We start from the raw sequence: 19,882 nt of genomic DNA, 5'->3' as shown, positions 1-19,882 counted from the left end.
ACCGGCAAAACATATATCTGATGAAGAGTGTTGCCCAAAATATACGAGGAACTCAAACTCAACAATGAGAAAACGGACGCTTCCGGGCCCCACTTGTGTGAAGGTTATGAGTGTCTCCCTCTAGACCCCACCCCAGTCCTACTGGCTGCGAGAGTTATACGTTGTCAAAACTCATCAAATCCTTAAAATGGGTGAAGCTTCTTATATATACATTGTACCTCAACGAAGCTGAATAAAAAAATGTAAAATTCAAGGATATACATCAGCATTAGTTATTATGCACAGAGAATGCCGTTATGTACAGCTCCATGTAATCTGTGCTACACGTTTGGCAGGATTTTTTATTAAAAGAAACTATGTCAAGAAAAAAAAAGAAAAAGAAATAACAGATCAGATGCACACATAGCAACCCAGATGGATCTTTAAGAAAAAAAGTGCTTAGTGGAAAAAAAGTAAAAAGCAGAATGAGATATATAATTTAGATAAATTTAAAATATATCCCCTTGGTCACTGTGGTTATAGAAGATGCTCACATTAGACGAAGCTTGCAAAGGGTGTAAGGAAACTCTCTATACTATCTCTGCAACTCTTCTTTTTTTTTGGTTAAAGAAGAATAGTTTTTAATATTAATTAATTAATTAATTTTGCTGCATTGGGTCTTTGTTGCTGCGCGCGGGCTTTCTCTAGTTGCGGCGAGTGGGGGCTACTCTTCGTTGTGGTGCGTGGGCTTCTCATCGTGGTGGCTCCTCTTGTTGCGGAGCACGGGCTCTAGGCACGTGGGCTTTAGTAGTTGTGGCGCTTGGGCTCAGTAGTTGTGGCGCATGGGTTTTGTTGTTCCACAGCATGTGGGATCTTCCCGGACCAGGGCTCGAACCTGTGTCCCCTGCATTGGCAGGCAGATTCTAAACCACTGCACCACCAGGGAAGTCCTATCTCTGCAACTCTTCTGTAAGCTAAGATTATTTCAGAATAAAAAACTTTCAGAAAACACTTCTTTTTTTTCCCCAAGAGCACTTACAAACCAAAAAAGGCACATTAACTAAATTAGGATAGTTGCTTATAGGTTGGTGGGAGGATTACGGGGATAAAAGAGAATAAATAAACACATAAATAAGCCGGAATGGGACACGCGTGGGCCAACGGTGATAACGTGCCAGACTCCAATCCTCTACTTGCGGAAAGAAGAGAGCGTTTACCATCAACAGACTGAAGGACTCAGAAAAATGCACTTCAGGAAGAAGGAAGGAGGCATGAGATGTATCAATAAGATGACGTGCTGTGATACGGTGATTTATAGTAAGAAACATATATTTGGTCTTCCTCCTTTTCCTGGCACAGAGTTCCCCAAACCCTTGGAAATTACTAAGTGATGACAGCTTAGAGGAGTCTTTCGTATGCTAAAGAGGTGACTTTTGGACCACCAGAGGATGGGGCTGGTTGCCAGGAGAACTAACCTTGGTATCAGAGGGCTGGAACTTTCAATCCCACCCCCACCTCGGGAAGGGAGAGGGACTGGAGGGTGAATCTTCTGCCAAAGGCCAGAGAGTTAATCAGTCGTGTCTCTGTAATGAAGCCTCCACACAACCCCAAAGGATGGGATTTGGAGAGCTTCCACGCTGGTGAACACGTGGAGATTTGGGAAGAGCAGGTGTTGAGAGAGACCTTGAGAGCTCCAGGCCCTTTTCCCGTGCTTTTCCTCTGCATCTTCCAGCTGGCTGTTCCTGAGCCTTTCCCTTTTATCACAAACCAGTGATCCAGCAAGTAAAATGTTTCTCTGAGTCCTGAGAGCTGCTCTAGCCCATTAATCAAACCCAAGGTGGGGGCGTGGCAACCCTCAATCTGTAGCTGGTGGTCAGAAGCACAGGTGATGACCTGGACTTGAGATGGGCGTCTGAAGTGTGGGTTGAGGGGGCAGCCTTGTGGGCCTGGGCCCTTAACCTGTGGGATCTGGTGCTATCCCAGATAGATGGTCAGAACTGAGTTGAATCAGGACACCCAGCTGGTGTCTGGAGCATAGCTTGTTGGTGGTGTGGGGAAACACCCCCCTACACACCCACAAATCGGAACTGGGTGCAGAACCCGGTTAAATGGTGAGCAAAGAAACTGTTACACACATAAGTAAATATAACCAAATGTTGCTTATTGTTTTACAAAGATGATAATAGTGTCTAACTGATGGCAGTAAAAAAAAAAATACAGGACGAAAATCATAGAAAATGTTACCATGTAAGCCCCAAGAAAATTATTTAAATGTTCTGAGGTCCTTGTATTGTATGAAAGGGGGTAATATATTGATAAATTTTAGTCCTTGTTAAGTTATATAACTGGTTAAATTTCAAAGGTAAGCTGAAAGGGAATAGAAAGAATCTGTACAGTTTACTGACCAATAAAAAAGTGGATTCAAACTAAATATTTTAAAAATGTAATCACTTCAAAAAAATCAAGAAAGAGGATTTTTTTTAAAAAAAGGTAGAATGAGGTCCAATATAGAGCACTAAAGTAGATGGGACACAAGCCCAAAGAGGTCCGTGATTATAAAAAAATAAGTGAAACACCAAGCCCAGAGTTTGTGCTTTATAACTGAAAAACGAGAACAAAAGAAAAGAGAGGGCGAAGGTGCGATTCAGACAACGAGGGGTGACAAAGGGGACCCAACTACAGACACGTCAGAATCAAAAAGCAACGGGAATATTATGGGCAATTTAATTCCAATACATTTGAAAACTTAGTTGAAATAGATGAATTTCTAAAAATACCTGCCTTACTAAAAGTGACTCAGGAAGAACCAGAAAGCCTGAATAGTTCTGCAATTAAATGCTGATGAGCAGGACTAGTTAAGGGAGACGGAGAAGAGAGAGGGGGAGGGGGAGGGGAGGGAGAGGGAGGAGGAGGGGGAGGGGAGGGAGAGGGAGGGGAGGGAGGGGAGGGTGGGGAGGGAGAAAGAGAGAGAGGGAGGGGAGAGAGAGGGAGGGAGGGGGAGAGAGAGAGGGAGGGGGAGAGAGAAAGAGAGGGAGAGAGAGGGAGGGAGAGAGAGGGAGGGAGAGAGAGAGGGGGACAGAGGGAGGGAGAGAGGGAGAGTCAAGAGAGGCAAATCCCTGGTGTAAAGGGCAGACAGGCGGAGTGGAGGGCGTCCGGGCACGGGGAGGGGTGCGGGGAGGGGTGCGGGGAGGGGTGTGGGGAGGGGTGCGGGGTGGGCAGGTGGAGTGAAGAGAAGCTGCTGTTGCCCTCCGGCCTGAGACCCGCATCAGGGCCAGGCTTGGGTGCAGGCGAAATGCACGTTCAGTTGTGCCCAGATGGCCAGCACAGTGTTGTCACTCCACTACCTGCAGGCCAGTCTTCTGTGAAGGCGGATGATAGGAGCAGCATGTGCCCCGCTGCCACCACCCCTCAGTCCCAACAGACGGTCCTGTGATGGCTCTGGTCCTCGCTGAGGTCCACCCGCTCCAGGAGCCTCTGCCAGGAGCCCTGCACCCACCGTCACCGCCCCTGCAGGCCTGGCGCACAGCAGGCACCGCGTCGATGGGCCAGTGAGACCAGCGGAGCAATTTGCCTGGACTGAGGCTGCCTTGGCTTCGAATGTCCGGAGCAGCCCATGCCCTGGAGGCCTGGACGCCGGCCTCTGCCTGTCCTGCCTCACTCTACTGTCCCCCTCCTCTGGCGCACGCCTGGAGGCAAGTAAAGGTGGTCTGGGGACCCTCCCCAGCAGGCTCCAGGGGCTGCTCCCCCAGGTCCTCTCAGGCCCCCGCAGCTGTCGGGAGAGTGGATCCCGGCTGCCTGCTGGGGTTTGGGTTGGCCCCTGTCCCAAGGGGGACCGGACGCCCAGGCCAAAGCCTGATGCAACACGCGGGACTCTGGAGAGACTCAGGACCAGGGAGGGGCAAGGACGGGAAACTCCAGCGAGACTGGGCCAGGAGAGCGTCTGGCAGCCGAGGGCGGAGACTGCTGGGGGCTGGCCCGCCCTCCCGGCGTGGGGACGGGACTCAGGGTTTCTGGGGCTGGCCGAGCAGCAGTCCTGGACCCAGCGTGTGACCCGGGCCACACCTCTCTCTTAGCCACTAGGTGGTGACCTGGGATGGGCCCCAGAAGGCTCCTCATTCCCCAGGGCTGGGGTCCAAGAGTGGACTTTCTGTCCTCCCAAGTGCTTGCACCCACCAGCGGGCCCCAAGCCTGTGTCCAGGCGGCCCACCTGGGTGTCCAGCTCCCGCCCCACCGCGCTGCGGGCTCAGCCTGTCCCGTCCTCCAGGAAGCCTTGGTGGCTCACGTCCCTGTCCTGGCTGCCCCCGCCGGCTCTCAGGGTCCCATCACCAGCCGGCCTCCCCTTCCTCTCCTCTGAAGAATCGGCACCCCAGCACCTCTCCGTCCCTCCTCTTTCCTGTCCGGGACCCCTGCCCCCCCACCCCCCTCTGGCGCAGAGGCTGCCTTTAGGAGAGACTGGGGTGGAGTCTGTCAGCTGCTTCCCCTCTACGGGTTGGGGGACGCTTAGCCTGGAAAGGATCTAGAAGGACACAGGAGGTAAGGCGTGGGGATGGCAGATGAGGACAACTGCGAGGGGACGGGGCCCCTGAGGCCACCACCACCCACCATCTGCCACCCAAGGAACTCGCAGTGGCGGAGGGAGGAGGGAGCTGCCGGAGGAGGAGGGAGCTGTCGGGGCGCTGTCTTCTGCCTCAGGCTGACTCCCGTTGGGGCGGGGTCCACATGGCTCCCGGAAAGCATTCTGAGCAACACCTCCTCCGCCTTCCTGGGCCGGCTGGGCCCCACTCCCCCGCGGCGGGCCGTCCCCATCCCTAGTCGGGGTCCCTGCTGGCTGGGAGGGCGGCTGGGGCTGTGGGTGTGGGGAGGGGGCAGGAGAGGGGCCCTCCTGTCCCCTGAGCTGGGGGGAGGGGTCTGAACTTGATGGTGCTAAGATTCCACAGTGTAAAGGCAGGTTTCCAGACCATTCAATGTAGGTTCTGTGTTTTAAATTCCGGGAGCCAGTGCTTTTTCATCAAGCAGTGGTGCCCAGCCCAGGCAGCCTCTGGGCATCCAGCCTGAGCCCGACTTCCAGGACCCCTGGGCCGCACCCCGCCCCAGGCCTGACTGCCTTCTGGGAGAGCCCTGGGGCTGGCATCCCTGGGAGGAAATTTCTGGAGCTGCACAGCTGGGAGCTGACGTGAGCAGTGCCAGCTGGGGGCTCGCTTCCGACTCTGCTGAGGCCTTATTTGGAGGTGCTTCCGCTCCGAGTGGGGCAGCGACTGGCACAGTCAGGAGTGTTCAGAGACACCCCTCCTCTCCTGGTTATTTTTAGGGCCTGACAAAATAACTCGGGAGCTGCTGCTACCCACGCGCGGAGACGCATGGAGTCAGACTGCGGGCCCGGAGGGGTCTCAGCAGCTCAGCCCTGCTCCCCACACCGCTGCGGGGGAGACCGGCCTCTCTGAGCAGACCCGGCCAGGGGAACGGACGCCCCAGTGGGCAGCGGTGCAGCAAGTGGGACGCATCGGAGGACGTCCTGCAGGGGCCAGACTCACCCCCACCATCTCCTATGGGTCTGCAGGGAGGGGGCTGCGGAATCCCCGCTCTGCGGGGCGTGAGAGACCTCCCCGGCCGCAGACAGCAGGTGGCAGAGCTGAACCCTCACTTCCCTGACTGGTGCACTCTGAGGTCTGGGGGCAGCTCCAGGCAGGGCCTTGATGCCCTCCCCAGGGCCTGGGAGTGAGAGGATAAAGCCTTGAGCCAGGACACTTGCTGGGGCCTGGGAAGGATGGCAGGCAGCTCAGGCCTCCAATCTTACGTTTATCAGAAAGAGCGGCCTGGTCGCCTCCCAGGGCGGCAGATGGCCGAGATGTGGCACTTTCCGGGCTTCTTCAGTGGGACCCCAGCTGCCTTGTCACCTCGGGGTGTCACACAGCGAAGGTGCAGGGAGGTGGCAGCTCTCCCAGCCCTACATTCTCCGACACAGGGCCTGGTTTCAGGAGGTCACGGTGAGCTGGGGACGGATGGAGCAGGGCTGGGAAGGACACTCCCAGCTAGTGGAAGATTCTGGAACAAGTCCTGGAGCATGAAGCGCACGGTGGATTTGCTGTGGGAAGCCTGGGGGGTTCCGTCTTTCCTCTTGAATGAGACCTAGAGGAGCCAGCAGAGGCTGTGGGGTGCCCTACTGGTGGTCATGGAGCAGCCCAGACGGCACTGAGGGACTGGTTGCCAGGCTGCAGGGAGGGTGAGAACTGAGTGCAGGTCATCTAATGCGGATACGAAGCTTTCCCACTGCGGCATGAATTTAGACCACAGGAAGGACTTCCCGACAGAGAGTGTGTTTGTGACTGCGTTGAGGCCAGGAAGTAGGCGCGGAGAGGCGGGTGACCAGGTTTGGCCAGATAATGTCTCTACCTGCCTGGAGGGAGGGCCGCCCCAGGGAAGGGGGGGGGACTTCTTGGGTCTCCCTCTGCTCCTGCACTGTTGGCGTCGGTGACACGAAAGGGAGTGAGCAGGTGGAAGCCAGGTGAGGAGCTGCCTCCCGTCTCAGGAGTGTGGGTGCTGATGGAATGCCAGCACCTGGCAGCTGCCACTCCTGGTGGCTCCACCCCCAGGTGACTCAGAGGCTCTAGGCACTGTCCTTATGCATCCCTCCTTCCACCTACCAACCCATTCACCCTCCACATGCTCCCAGTCTGTGGGCGTTGGGGACAAGGTGACCTGGTGAGATCCTATTTTCAATCCCAGAAGCCTCACCATCAGCAACATAGATCATGGTGGCTGCCATCTTAGGCATAATCAGCACCAAGATCACTCAGCACCATCACTACTTCCATCTGCAGCTCCACCAGCACCATCAGCACCACCAGCACCACCAGCACCACCACCACCATCACCACCACCACCATCACCATTACCACCATCACCACCACCACCACCACCACCACCATCACCACCACCATCACCACCACTTTCACCACCACGACCACCACCACGACCACCACCACCATCACCACCACCTTCACCACCACGACCACCACCACCATCACCACCACCTTCACCACCACGACCACCACGACCACCACCACCATCACCATCACCACCACCACCACCACCATCACCACCATCACCACCACCACCACCACCACCACCACGACGACCACCACCACCACCACCACCATCACCATCACTATCATCACCACCACCACCATCACCACCACCACCACCACCACCACCACCACCACCATCACCACCACCATCACCACCACCTTCACCACCACGACCACCACCACATCACCACCATCACCATCAGCAGCATCACCACAACCAGCATGACCACCAAGACCTGCAGCTCCATCCACAGAACTGTTACCACCACCCTGGACTGCACATGTCCCTGCTCGTCATGGTAACCACACCACACTCAGCCCCCACCCCCCCTTGGGCATGGTGGTGCTGCTGATGGCAGATGAAGGGTAGCAGAGGACGTGTTCTCAGCTTCACCAGTGACAGGTGGCGTGGCTGCCCTTGGGTAGTCTACCCATTGAGGGGAGGATCCAGGAATTAGAACCAGGAGAGCTGGGTTCAGACGCAGTCCCACCCTCACTACACGTGAAGCACCGGCAGCATCCCCTCGCCGCCATGAGTTTCAGCTTTCCCATCTGCAGATCCATCAGGACCAATGCCCTTGTCCTGCGTCGGGAGCTCAGCAGTCTGAACAGCTGGATGAATACAGAGGCAAACCTCAACCTGCAGTGGTCCCTGCCCCAGTTCTGAGCACCTCACTGTCTCTGGCCCGAAATGCTGCCCAGCACAGGGCTCACCACCAGAAGGTGATGGAGGACCCGAGGCAGGGCCCGAGGGTTTTGGCAAGTCTTGTGGGAACATCCCTGGCAGGCTTCTTGCAGTGAGAGCAAGAGAGCAGAGAGCAACTTCTGTGACTGGTCACCATGCCAGGCTGTCACAGAGCATTGAACCGCTGTGAACGTGGGGCCCAGGCAGAACAAAGTGTGTGGCCTATCTCAGAAAGACACAGTCTTCTTGCAAAGAGGACCTAGGATGGAGGGGAAATTGGAGTCTGGTCACAGAATGATTCTGACCTGGTCACACCCTGAGCCCTGACCCTGGTCACATGCTGACCCTGACTTTTGTTCCACGCTGAGCCCTGACCCTGGTCACATGCTGAGCCTGACCTTTGTTCCACGGTGAGCCCTGACCCTGGTCACATACTGACCCCTGAGCCTGGCCTCTCACTAAATCCTGAGGCTGGTCCCACGCCAAAGCCCTGACACCAGCGGTTCACACCACCAGAGTCACTCCTTTTGGAGGCAGGGAGTGTGTGGTTTGGGTGCCTCTTGTCTTTTTTGTTTTTCTTTCCGTTTTTCTTTTGCACGTGGTGCTGGGCATGAACAGGGCAAGGGAGGTCAGGGAGCTGGCAAGACCTCGCGCTGGTCACTCCGCAAGGACGGTGGCGAGCCCTCTGCAGGAAGCCAGCCTCGCAGACCCTGGCCTGGTGCTCTGTGCTACCTTAGCAGAGGGCGTCGCTGGGGGCTCGGGACATCGTCCACCTGGACCCTCTGCTCCTAGGTACCCTCTGGCTTCCTTCTGTAACAGCCAGAGGATGAGGAAGCCAGCGCAGGCCACGGCCCTCATCTGAATACCCCAGACCAGATGGGCTTGGGTTTAGAGCTAGTACAGCGCACGTGTGAGATTTCACCGAACACCCCAGGGGGAACACGCTAAAATGTGCATACGTGCATTTAGTGGTTCAAATGAGCTATAACAAGCTTCAGTTTGGGTCAGGTCTTGCTGCCAAATCTCACCGATTTTGGCTTTTTGAAGTGTTGAGAATCGGACTCAGACACTATGTGCCCTCGTGAAGCGCTGGTTCCCGAGCGCTGGCCGCGTGTGACCAGAGGGCTTAGCATCACGTCCTCCTGCTGCTGCTGCTGTGGCCACACTTCCCTCCCTCGCTGTTGTCCACTCATGTAGGGCCACTTGTGGTCACGGTCACTCAGCCCCTCCCAGGCACGCGTGGTCACCAGTGTCTCTCTCCATCCTCGGTCATTCATGATCACCCGCGGGCACTGTGGTCACTCACGCAGGAGGCAGCACCCAGCGGGCCCCTCCCCATCCCATCGTCACCTGCTGGTGAGGACTCTGGATGGGGGGTGGGTCACAGGCGCATCCACGCCCGGTGAGATTCCCTCAAGCTGAGCCCTGAATGGGGAGAGCAAGGCCGCCATGGGAACCCCGTGCTAGGCAGTGCCCCCGGCCTTTCTGCTGGGCCTGCCATCGGTTTCATCTTGGATCACATGGTTGGGGGCCCATAATCTCGGGGTGCTGGGCCTCCAGATGGCCCACCTGCACACCTCCTCTTTGGACAGGCGGCCTCTGTCTGTTGCCTCTCGGAGCCCAGGGGTTCTGTCTGGCTTCCCGGGGCGGGGTGCACAGCCTGAGGGGAGGGGATCTACATAGCCGCCCTCCACCCCCAAGCCTGGAAGTTCTCCAGCCAGCTCCCTGCGGCGGCTCCGGCTGCCCCCTGCTGGAAGCACGGAGGAGAGGTGGGATCCCGCACTTGCACTCTCGGCGAGCATTTCAGAGCTCAGGCTCAGAAATGGGCCTGACCGCAGGCGGGGCGCAGTGCCCACTAGGCCTCCCCAGCCCCCCCGGACCCAGGGACCGAGGTCAGCAAAGACCACCCCCAGCCCGCCAGGGTGCTGGCTTGCGTGCTGGACAGAGGAGGGCCACACAGTGAGGACGTGGGTTTTTAATTCTTTTTATTGAAGAAAAGAAAAGGAGAGAAAAAATAGATTCCCCACCCCTGCTTCTTCCCGGAGTGGGCTTCTGGTCCTGCCCCTGGGGTGGTGTAGGTGGGAGGGCTGTGCTCTCCGCCTGGGTCTGGGGAGGGGCCCCTGGGCCCTGGAAGGGTGCGGGGGGGCTGGCTGCTTCCCGAGGGGTGGGGGGGTCTAAAAAACGGTGCCAGGCTGGCCAGGCCAAGCAGGCTGGTCCTCTGCTGCAGCAGCTCAGGTGGGCACCCCAGGGATGCTGGCCGCACCCGGCCTGGCCATTGTCCACGGCGGCCTGCCCGCCCGCCGGGGCTGGGCCGGAGGAGGGCAGAGTCTGAGGCACCTTTGGGCCTCTGGAGCCCTGTGCCCACCGGAGCCGCCGCCTCCTGTCCCGTCTGGCTCTGGTCCCAGCACTGCGGGCCTCTGCCTGGCCGCCGTCCGAGCGCCCTGAGGCCGGGGCGCGGGTCTTGCCCGCCGCCCGTGAGCGTGTCTGTGCCCGTCCTGTGGCAGGAGCGGGCAGAGCAGCATCCCTCCTCCGTGGCCCGGTGCATGGCCGCCGCCCGCCCGCTCAGACCTCGGTCTGGAGGTCGATGATGTCCTGACCCACCAGCGGGATGGTGGCGCCTGACTTCTCCCACTCCACGCTCCGCAGCTCTAGCGGTGATGGCGGCAGCGGCTCCAGCTCTTTCTTCACCCAGGCGGGGGGCCCGTGCGCTTTTCGGAGACTCTCCCAGGGCCGCTTGTTGGGCGTCTGCTGCTTTTCTGGCTGCTGGCCGGTGGGCAGCGGAGGGGGTGAGGGCCCCGACGTAGAGACACAGAGCAGAACAGATGGGGAGTGGAGAAAAGAAGGCGAATAGTGAGGAAGGGACCAGACAGGTAGGTGCGGGCGGCAAGGAGACCCCGGCACGGACGGGTGAGCGCAGGCGCAGAGCCTTTCCTGGACCGCGCGAGGGTCGCGACCCCTGCCGTTGGGTGAGTCGGGCTGGCCTGCAGGGAAGGGCAGCTGGAGGCCGCCTCCCACCCAGCACCCCTCGCTTGGCTCTGAGTCCAGCTTACCCAGGCTCCCCCAGCCCAGCCACAACCCAGCTTCTAGATGGCCCCTGGGACAGACCCATCCACCTGCCCTGTCCCTCTAGGGTCTAGCATGGGCTGGGTCAGGCCAGTCCTTGGGAAGGGTTGAGTGAAGGAACCAATGAATGAACGAAGTAGGGCCGGAGGAAGGAGAGAAGAGCTTACCTAAGGGCTGTCCCACAGCCCCGCCCAGGCTCCGCCCCTGAGACCCTGCCCCCCACCCCTCCCCACCCTCAGCCCCGCCCTCCAGACCTTGCTGTCCGGGCCCAGCGGGGCATCCTTGTCCTTCTCCGCGGCGTGCTGCAACTTCCGGTTCAGGTCCTGGAACATGTCCTGGTGCCGCTTCCGGGTGTGCATGATTTTCTGCAGGGGGAGGAGGGGCGGCGGTCCTGAGCCAGGAGAGAGGCTGCCCTGCCCCGCCCCCGCCCAGCATAGGCTCCTGGGGACTGGCCTCCCCGTCAGGGCAGGGTCCTCCTCCCCAGCCCCTCCCTGCCTGTTGGAAGGCCTGGGCCCAGGTAATCCGGGCAGGGCACACCAGGACCCACCTCGAAGTCCAGTTCCGCATAGCGCGATTTCCGCCGCTGTGGGGAGAAGGGTTCGTGCACGCTCGCAAGCAGTTCCCCAAATCCCCCAGCCCACAAGCTCCTGCCTGAGGATGAGGGAGGCCAGGGCCCCCTCACCCCCGCCCACCCTTGGTCCTGGCAGACACACCTCTGACTACACTGAAGCTATCGGTCTCAGTGCCCAAGCCCCCTGTAGGCCAGCCCTGCCCGGAGACACCGGGAGCCCAGCCGGGGGCCCTGGAGGAAGAGGGTGGATAGAAAGAAGGGCCACTGGACGTAAGGAAACAGAAGCCCAAGGACCCAGAAGGCAGGGGCACCCTGTGGGCGAACCCTCATTCACCTTCTGTGCCACCCTGAGGCCAGTGCCAGGGCTGGGCAAGGGTGTCCAGCTCAGGCGGCCCAGGACACGCTCCCAGGCACAAGGAGACCTGGACAGAGGGCCGTGGCACTGCTGGCCGGCCACAGAACTGGTACCCGGGGCTGCATTCACCAGAGGCCATGAGCCAGGAGGTGGGAGCCCAGCCTGGGGAGGGTGGGGCTCCCCAAGGGTGCTGGGCCTGGCTGCTCCCCACCCCGCCGTCTCCGAGCCCCTGTCCTACAGGCTGAGCAGGGCTCGGGGGTCAACTGCAGGTTTTAGGTTGGTCTAAGGGAGCCTTGCTGCCGCTGAGTGCCCAGCCATGGAAGGAACTAGACTCAAGCCACTTCAAGTGTAGCTCAGTGTCCAGGCCGAAAGCTCTCGAGCCCTTAAGTGATGGGTGAGACCACCACCGAGGGCAACCACCTGACAAGTGGCCATTTCAGCACAGGCGCAAGCTCCCAGTCACGGTGGCCCAGCAGGCCCGGCGGTGCGGGGAGCGTGGCTGGAGAACAGGTAGATGCTGCCCCCTCCAGGCAGAGCCCTGCCACTCGCCCGCAGGGGAAGGGGAAGGGGAAGGGGAAGGGAAGGGATGGGGAAGGGATGGGGAAGGGATGGGGAAGGGGAAGGGGAGGGGGAGGGGAGGGGGAGGGGGAGGGGGGGAGGGTGAGGGGGGGAGGGGAGGGTGAGGGTGAGGGTGAGGCAAGTCCTCCCCTACACAGGCCTCAGGTTCCCTTCCTGCCAACAGGACTCATTCCAACAGGGGTGATGCCGGCCCCCGGGCTTCCCAGGCCTGGGCTCCTTGAGGGTGGCTGCCAGCCCCACCTGTGGAGCCACCGCCCAAACCAGCAGTGCCCACAACGCACCTGTCCCTTGTCCACTAGCCCCCAAGGCTACCCTTACCTCCAGGGAGCTCGCGGACAAGGTGGAGACGTTCTCATTCTTCGTCCCGGCCCCCGTGCTGGGCCCCGGGTGGGCAGCGGGGTCCCCAGCCTCCCCCAGGCTGGGGGGCGCTGACTCCAGGGCGGGGGGCGGGGGCAGGGGCTGCTGAGGGGGCGGGGGCGGCGGGGGCGGGGGCGGGGGGGGCTGGGTGGGGGGCGCCTCGGGGGGCTGGCGGGAGGGCGGGCTGCGGGCGGGGAGGCCGGCGTCGGGCGCCATGTTGAGGTGGATGAGGCGCGTCTGGGGCATCTGGTCGATGTGGATGCTGTACTTGGGCTCCTCCTGGGGCTTGGGCCGCAGCACGGCTGTCGCCGTGGGCAGGATCACGTAGCTCGTGTCCAGGGCCTTCTCCTGGGCTCGGCTCAGCTCCGAGTCCAGCTTCTTGAAGATGTCCCCATCGCCGACAAAGGACGACTTGGGCACCCTGTCCTTCTTGAGGGTCAGCGAGTGGTTGGGGAAGTCGGGCAGCGGGCCGCCCGGGCAGCGGGGCGAGCCGTGCAGGTGCAGCTTGGACACGTTGGCCGGCAGGCTGTTGAAGTTGGGGGGCGCCTTGGCGTGGGCTAGCTTCAGCTTCTCTTCCTCGGGCACAGATGGTCGCTTGAGCGTGCCCGTGATGGTGGCGGTGCGGCAGGCTGCAATGTCTTTGTTCAGCACTGTAGGGACAGGCGAGGGGGGTCAGGGCGGCCGGAGGCGGAGGGGCTCCGGGTCCCGCTGGGTCTGACCTGCTGGCAGCTCTGGGCACCCGCCCTGTGCTCGGTGCTGCCGCAGCTTCTCTGTCCTTTCAAACAAGGCTGGGACGCAGGGGCGCCTCTCTGTCCTCTCCACAATCCACAAGAGGACAGATGACCTCCACCCGCAGTAGCTGGGAAGGGCAAGTGAGAGGCGGCCCGAGCCACCTGGAAGTGTGGGGACCCAGCCCCTCACTGTGGGCGGGACAGCCGTTCCCAGGGGCCAGCCTCTCTTCTGTTCAGCAGTGGGGACCAGGCTGCCTGGACCTCCGACCTGGGCTCAGGCTTGCCAACCGCCCGGCTCGCCCCTGCCAGTCAGTGCAGCCTGCACTGGCCCACAGAGGGCCCAGAGCTGCAGTCCACAGCCCACTCGGGGCTGATCCTCTGGAAACCCTCTCACGCTGGCACTGCTGGGTGGACAGGCCCCCACGTCACACCCTCGCCCGGCCTCCAGAGCTCACCAGCTGCTCCCCGCGGCCCACCTCCTCAGCACACACCCTCCGAGCTGCCCAGGCCGCTGGTCACTTGCCCGCCCTGGTCCTCCTCCTCCGCCTCCCCGATGGCCAGAGGTCTCGGGCCCCTTCTCTTCTCCACCCTCCGGATGCCAACACCAGCACCCAGGTCTGCAGTCCTGCTCTGCCCCCAGTCCCCGTGGCCCAACGAACCTACCATCTTCCCTGCCAAACCTGCTTCCCACCCCTCGCATCAGGGTCAGGGTCAGGGTCAGAAAAGGCTCCCTCCCTCGCTGCCTCTCCCTTGTGTGTCCCTTCCCGCCGGCTGTCTAAGTCGGAGCCAGTGTCGAGCCCCGTGGGCCTTCCCTGCTCAGATCCAGCTGCAGGAGGCCTCCTGTGCGCTCGCCGGGGCCCCCAGCTGCCCCGTGCCGGTCCCTGCCTTCTCTCCACCCAGCACCACCCACCCACAGCTGCAGGCCGCTCACTCCTCTCGAGCCCAAGGGCCAGGCTGGGCCATGTTACTAATGATGAAGGAACTGGAGGCTCAGAGAGGCCGGTACTACAAAGGGCTGTGCCCAAGCCCCCAAAGGCCCTTAAGTCTTGGGGTCACCTCTCCTCTCAGGGAGGTTGGCTGGAGCACACAAGACTAAGATGGGGCAGGAAGGATGCTCTGTTCACCTCCTGTCCAGCCCAAGCCAGAGGTCACCTCCTCAACGAAGGCTTCCTGGGGTCCACCTGGCAGCAGCAGACACTCCCCACCCAGGGCTGTAAGCCCCTCCCCACGGCTATCTCTAGGAAAGATGCTCCACAAATATCTGACAGAGCAGAGGAACCCAAACCAGCTAGTCGTCCACAGCCCCAGACACGGCCTTCCACTGCCGCAAACGCCAAAACCAGCTAGTCGTCCGCAGCCCCAGACACGGCGTTCCACTGCCGCAAACGCCAAAACCAGCTAGTCGTCCGCAGCCCCAGACACGGCGTTCCACTGCCGCAAACGCCAAAACCAGCTAGTCGTCCGCAGCCCCAGACACGGCCTTCCTCTGCCGCAAACGCCAAAACCAGCTAGTCGCCCGCAGCCCCAGACACGGCGTTCCTCTGCCGCAAACGCCAAAACCAGCTAGTCGTCCGCAGCCCCAGACACGGCGTTCCTCTGCCGCAAACGCCTGACTCATAAGAAACGACGCCCGCCAGCTTCCTGCCACTAGGCGGTTGATTCCGTTTCTGCACTTTCTTCCAAGCAGCTCATGGCTAGCCTGGGGCTCAGCAGCGGGTCCTTCTCACTGCTCTCCTCCTGCTTCCACTAACGGCCCCCAATCTGAAAGCTCGACCAAACCCTCTTCCATGGCTGGAGTAACAGTGAAGAAAAGGAGGCAACACAGAACATGGGCCCTTGAGGGAGGGCAGGCAGGGTGGGGGAGGCGGGGCAGGGGGCAGGGCAGCTCCGGGACTCACAGAGCTGGCCCAGCCTCACTGTCCCTACAAGGAGGCTGGTGGGCTGAGGGCTGGGGCGTGCTGAGGGAGAGGAGAGGGCCAGGGCTGGGGCGGGGGAGGCCCCAGGTGGTTCCTTCCAGCGCTAAGGGCTCCACCACCACTGGACGTGCCGCGCACCTGCCAGGCCTGAGCCCCAGGACAGTCTTCTGCTCCTGCCCCCACAGACCTGCCGGCAGCCTCAGGGGAGCGGCTGGGGGATGGGAGGCATGGAGGTGGTTGGCGGGGGTGGGATGAGGACAGACAAGCAGACAGACGCACGGAGAAAAGAAAAGGCAGGGGGCCCGGGGAAGGGCCACCTGTCGCTCTCACCTGTCAGGCGCTCACCTGATCTACAGGCCAGATCCACATCCTTCTCGAAGTCGGTCTGCAAGGCAGAGACGGCGCAGAGTGAGTCCGAAGGCGAGCGGGCAGGGCTGGGCTGCTGCCCCCCACACCGCGCTGCCTGTGGGCTGCGGGCAAGGGCCGCCCTGGAGCTGCAGCCACGCCTTGGAGCGGCGCGTATGATGCCGTGTGTGGGCGCGCGCGCGCACGCTCCTGAGGGCCGAGGGTGCCCACGGGCTGACGTGTTCACCCACAGCGAAGCCCCGTGCGCCGCGTGTGCACAGCTGTGGGCGTGTGAACGTGCACGCACGTGTGAGCACGCGCTCCCTCCAGTGCATTCGTGGATTAGGCAGAGCTCACTCATGCCCTTGGCCTCGAGTCCCTCCAATGGGACGGGACACACAGAGGGCCCCACGCCAGAGGCCCTGCTGCCCAGGCCACCACCACCCACTGATGTGCCGGGAGGGGGGGCCTGTCCCACATCACCCCTTTGGTCCTCACCACAGACCTGGGGACGAGGAAATGGAGACCAGCTGGCCCAGCAGAGGCAGAGTGGGGTTGGGACGCAAGTGTCCAGTGCCAGGGTGGGACCAGCTACCCCTGGAGCAGTGGCTGTAGTGCCTGCTGCAGCACCTGCCCCGTCCCAGGCTAGGAGCTGGGGGAGGCGGAAGTGGGTGACCTCAGCCCCGCCCTCAGGGAGCTCGGCCGGTTGGGGAACCCAGCTCGGGCCACCCCAGGCTGGAAGGTGGCCTTCTCCAGGGACTGTGGGGCCTCAGGGGATGGTGGGGCCCTCAGTCAAGCCTGGAAGTTCCTTCCTGGCAAACGCAGACGTCAGGTTGTCGGGAAGATCACAAGATCTTTGCCCAGAGGTCAGGCATCAGGCCAGGAGAAGTGTCAGGAGGTCCAGAACCTGGCTTCCTCCCACCGTGGGCCCCCGCCTCACCCTTGAAAACGCCTCCCTGAGCCTGGCTGCCGGCTTCTGCCAAGGCCCTGCCTGTGACCCTCACAACTGTCATGAGATGGCCAGCAACCTAAAGACCGAAGGAGCACCTCCCACCTGTCAGGGGGCACCCAGCGGGCCGCAGGCATCAATGACAGCACAGGGAATTCCCCCAGCACGTTACCAACGTCTGAACAGGTGGCCTGATGGGGGTCAGGGAGGGCTGCCTGGAGGAGGTGACACCTACAAAGTGGGCAGCAGGAACAGACAAGGGTGTGCAGTGCCTGGGGCTGGACAGTGTGTGTAATGCCAGAAGACCAGGGAGTCAGGTCCTTAGAGGATCTGGTTGAGGACGAGGCCATGGTGGGGTGGGGAGTGAGTGGACAGGCTAGGGCCCGTCCCGGGTGGAGCGCAATGAGAAGTCTGGAAGACGTACAGAGTGGGGCAGGAGCCGAGATGAGGGCCGGACACCCAGAGAGTGGTGTCTGGCCAAAGGGCACAGCTGGTACCAGGGGGTAAGCTTGGGTGGACGCCAGCCCCGCCCAGATCCCTCGTCACCTGGACCCTGCCCATCCTCAAACCCTGGACTGGGGACTTCACCTCGGCGAGCCTCCGTTTCCCCAACCTTAAACTGGGCTTGGAGGTCCTCCTAATTGGGCTGCTGGGGCCTGGTGGAGACGCCCAGTGGGGGTGCCAAGCAGGGGCAGCCTGCGTCCCGGCCCCGAGCCCTACCATGAGCTGGGCGTGGCCATTCTGGAAGGAGCCCCCCGAGTCCCCGTTGCCCTCCTCCTGGCGATCCACCACGCGGCACTTCACAGCGTCCTGGACCTGTGGAGCAGAGCGGAGGCGGTCGATGGGCAGCCCGCCCCCCGCGACCGCGACGGCAGGAAGGGGAGGCTGAGTCCCACCAGGGCAGCATTTCAGCGAGGGGCAGCCCTGCCCCCCGGACGCACACGGGCCCACGTGCCGTGGGGAAGGGCCTGCAGTGTGGGAGGGGGTGCTCCCAAGAGCACAGGCTCATCAGCGAGCTGGAAAAGGGACAGCGGCTCGGGGCAGCCTTGCCAGCAGCCAGCCTTGGGGCCCAGCCTCTCCTCTGACCTTTGACACCCTCTCTATGCCCGTTTTGGGTGAAAACTCAAAACCATGGAGCTCTGGGCCCCTGATAATACGCTGCAGGCCCTCCTAGCCGGAATCTGCCGTTAAGAGCCCACTGTTGGCCTAAGTGGGTCACCTGGTGTCCAGACCTGTCCTGAGTCACCGTGACCTGCACATCCCTGAACGTCCGGGGCAAGCTGGGGTCAGGCCCCCACTCCCTCATCCCTGAGACCAGCGTGCTCCACCAAAGGGAAATGAACAATTACGGCCTCGGACTTTTCAGAGGGGACGGTAAGGGAGGCTCCAAGCGAGGGGCCGCGCAAGCAGCCAGCCCGGAGCTGGTCAACAGAAAGGAGCTGCCAGAGGAGGAGGAGGAGGCCCGTGTATCCAGGGACGCTGCTGGTCAATGCGGGCAAGAGCCACGGGCGGCACCTCCACCTGCCATGGAAGGCGCCGGGCACTGGGGGCAGCAGTGAGCAAAGTGCCTGTCCTCAGGGAGCCGGTGCTTCAGAGGTCACCGAGGGAAGCAGAGGGAATAAACGAAGGGGCAGCCTGCTCAAGCGCGGAGGGTGGGGTGGGCTGAGCACAGAGGGCTTCCTGGAGGAGGCGTCCCGAGTGAAGGTGGGGAGAGCTGAGAGGAGGGCTCCCAGTAGACCCACCATGGACCCCCGGACTTGGTCCCACTCACCCCGGCCACTGAGCCTGTGCTGCTGTGAGGGACTTGGTCAGAAGCAGGGCCAGGATCTTGCCGGCCTCAGAGCTCCGGACACTCAGAGCAAACCCACCACAGGTGTGCCTTCCTCCCATCCTCGCACTTGCTGACCCGGCTGACAAACACCTGCTAAGCCCTGCCACGCGCCCAGCAGGTGTGGGCCTGCACCCAGGGGACGGCAGATGTGAGAGCACGTCCTACGCTGGCCTGAACAGCAGTTGGGGTTCCCCGATGCCTAGCGTCCCCACTCTGCCCCCCTCAGGACATCCAGGCTCTGCTGGCGCAGACGAGGACCCTGCTTGTCCACCTGCTGGAACGGTCCATGCCCCCGGGGCCGGCCTCTGTCTGCCCCTCCTGGCCCATCTTCCCCGGCATGGCCGAGCTGGCCCAGGCGGCAGGGCCCCTGAGCGTGGCCCCTGCACACAGGACCCTAGAGCTCACAGAGGGCAGACAGAGAAGTCTGGCCCGCGTGTCCTCTGGCCCAGCCCCCGCGGGCGTGCTTGGGGTCTTTATCCCGACCCCACCTTCTCGTTTCCCGATGGAGCGGCCCGGTGCTCCAGACACCCCCGCGTCCGTGCTGGCACCCGGCAAGCCCTCCCTCTGCACCTCCTGTTCTCGCTCGGGGCTCCTTCACCCGACCCCACCTTCTCATCACTTTCCGTTTTCCACCTTCCCTCCTTTCAGGGACACGGCCCCTGTCTGCCCCGTCTACTGAGCATTTCCATTCCTGCTCTTGTAATTTCTACAGGCTCTCTTTCCGTTCTCGGGGTGTCCTTTCGTCCCAGCTGTGGGCCTTGCTTCACAGAAGCGAGGCAGCTGAGAACCACGAGCCTGGGTCAGCCCCCCTCCCGCCCCGTCTGTCCAAGGGGAGCAGGCAGTAGCTGCTTTGGGGGGCTGTCCTGAGACTCCCTAATGCGAGGAGGTCGGGGGCCGGGGGCACGAGGGCGTCAACGTGGGTCTGTGAGGTCGCCTCCTCCTGGGCTGTCTCCGTGGCTCCAGTGCTGGCGGATCCGCGGCTTTCCCGGGGAGACTCTCCTCAGGCCCTCAGGACTTGAGAGTGGACGCTCGGGACCGGCTGGACATTTGCAGGTGGTGGAAACGCCGTTTCCACATGAGAAACGTCAGGTCTTCACTCCTCCTGTCTTTCCTGCAATGGGAGCCCCTGGAGAGGGGTGGCCCGTCTCCCCCAGGTGTGAGCTGGGGGGACACTCAGCTGTTCCCAGCGTGGCATCCCCATCTTCAGCTGTGCAGGCCCCCAGGCCAGGGCCCTGGTGTCCACCCCCTGGACAGGAAGTTCCAGGCAGGGGAGGCTGGGTGGGCAGCGCTGCCTCAGCAGACAGATGCCCAGTCGTCCACTCCAGACTCTCCCTTGGCATCCGGGGACGCTCCGGCCTCATGCCCCTCGGCTGCCCTGTGCTCCCCGCTGCTCTCCCCACGACCCTGAAGCGGGCTCCCACGCGCCGACGTCCAGA

The 19,882-nt window shown here is 61.7% G+C and overlaps 1 protein-coding gene across 8 annotated transcripts in view; it reads right to left on the bottom strand.

The window, feature by feature from the left end:
* Positions 1-9,717: 9,717 nt before the first annotated feature.
* Positions 9,718-19,882, bottom strand: part of ADGRB1 (adhesion G protein-coupled receptor B1) — an 82,524-nt gene continuing 72,359 nt past the window's right edge. For 4 of the 8 annotated variants that reach the window (XM_049700681.1, XM_049700688.1, XM_049700685.1 and 1 more), the window contains 6 exons: positions 17,336-17,431; positions 15,652-15,706; positions 12,636-13,324; positions 11,360-11,395; positions 11,067-11,177; positions 9,718-10,512 (listed from right to left, as the gene is read on the bottom strand). In XM_049700681.1, the coding sequence (XP_049556638.1) occupies positions 10,312-10,512; positions 11,067-11,177; positions 11,360-11,395; positions 12,636-13,324; positions 15,652-15,706; positions 17,336-17,431 (1,188 nt within the window). In that variant the 3' untranslated portion in view covers positions 9,718-10,311. The remainder of the gene's footprint in view (positions 10,513-11,066; positions 11,178-11,359; positions 11,396-12,635; positions 13,325-15,651; positions 15,707-17,335; positions 17,432-19,882) is intronic. The other 4 variants (XM_049700684.1, XM_049700686.1, XM_049700687.1 and 1 more) reach the window with 3 other exon arrangements.

Source organism: Orcinus orca, chromosome 17, assembly GCF_937001465.1.
Source record: "Orcinus orca chromosome 17, mOrcOrc1.1, whole genome shotgun sequence".
NCBI classification, from domain to species: domain Eukaryota; kingdom Metazoa; phylum Chordata; class Mammalia; order Artiodactyla; family Delphinidae; genus Orcinus; species Orcinus orca.
The sequence above is the reverse complement of the archived record's forward strand: the minus strand, read 5'-3'. Positions and strand labels throughout refer to the sequence as shown.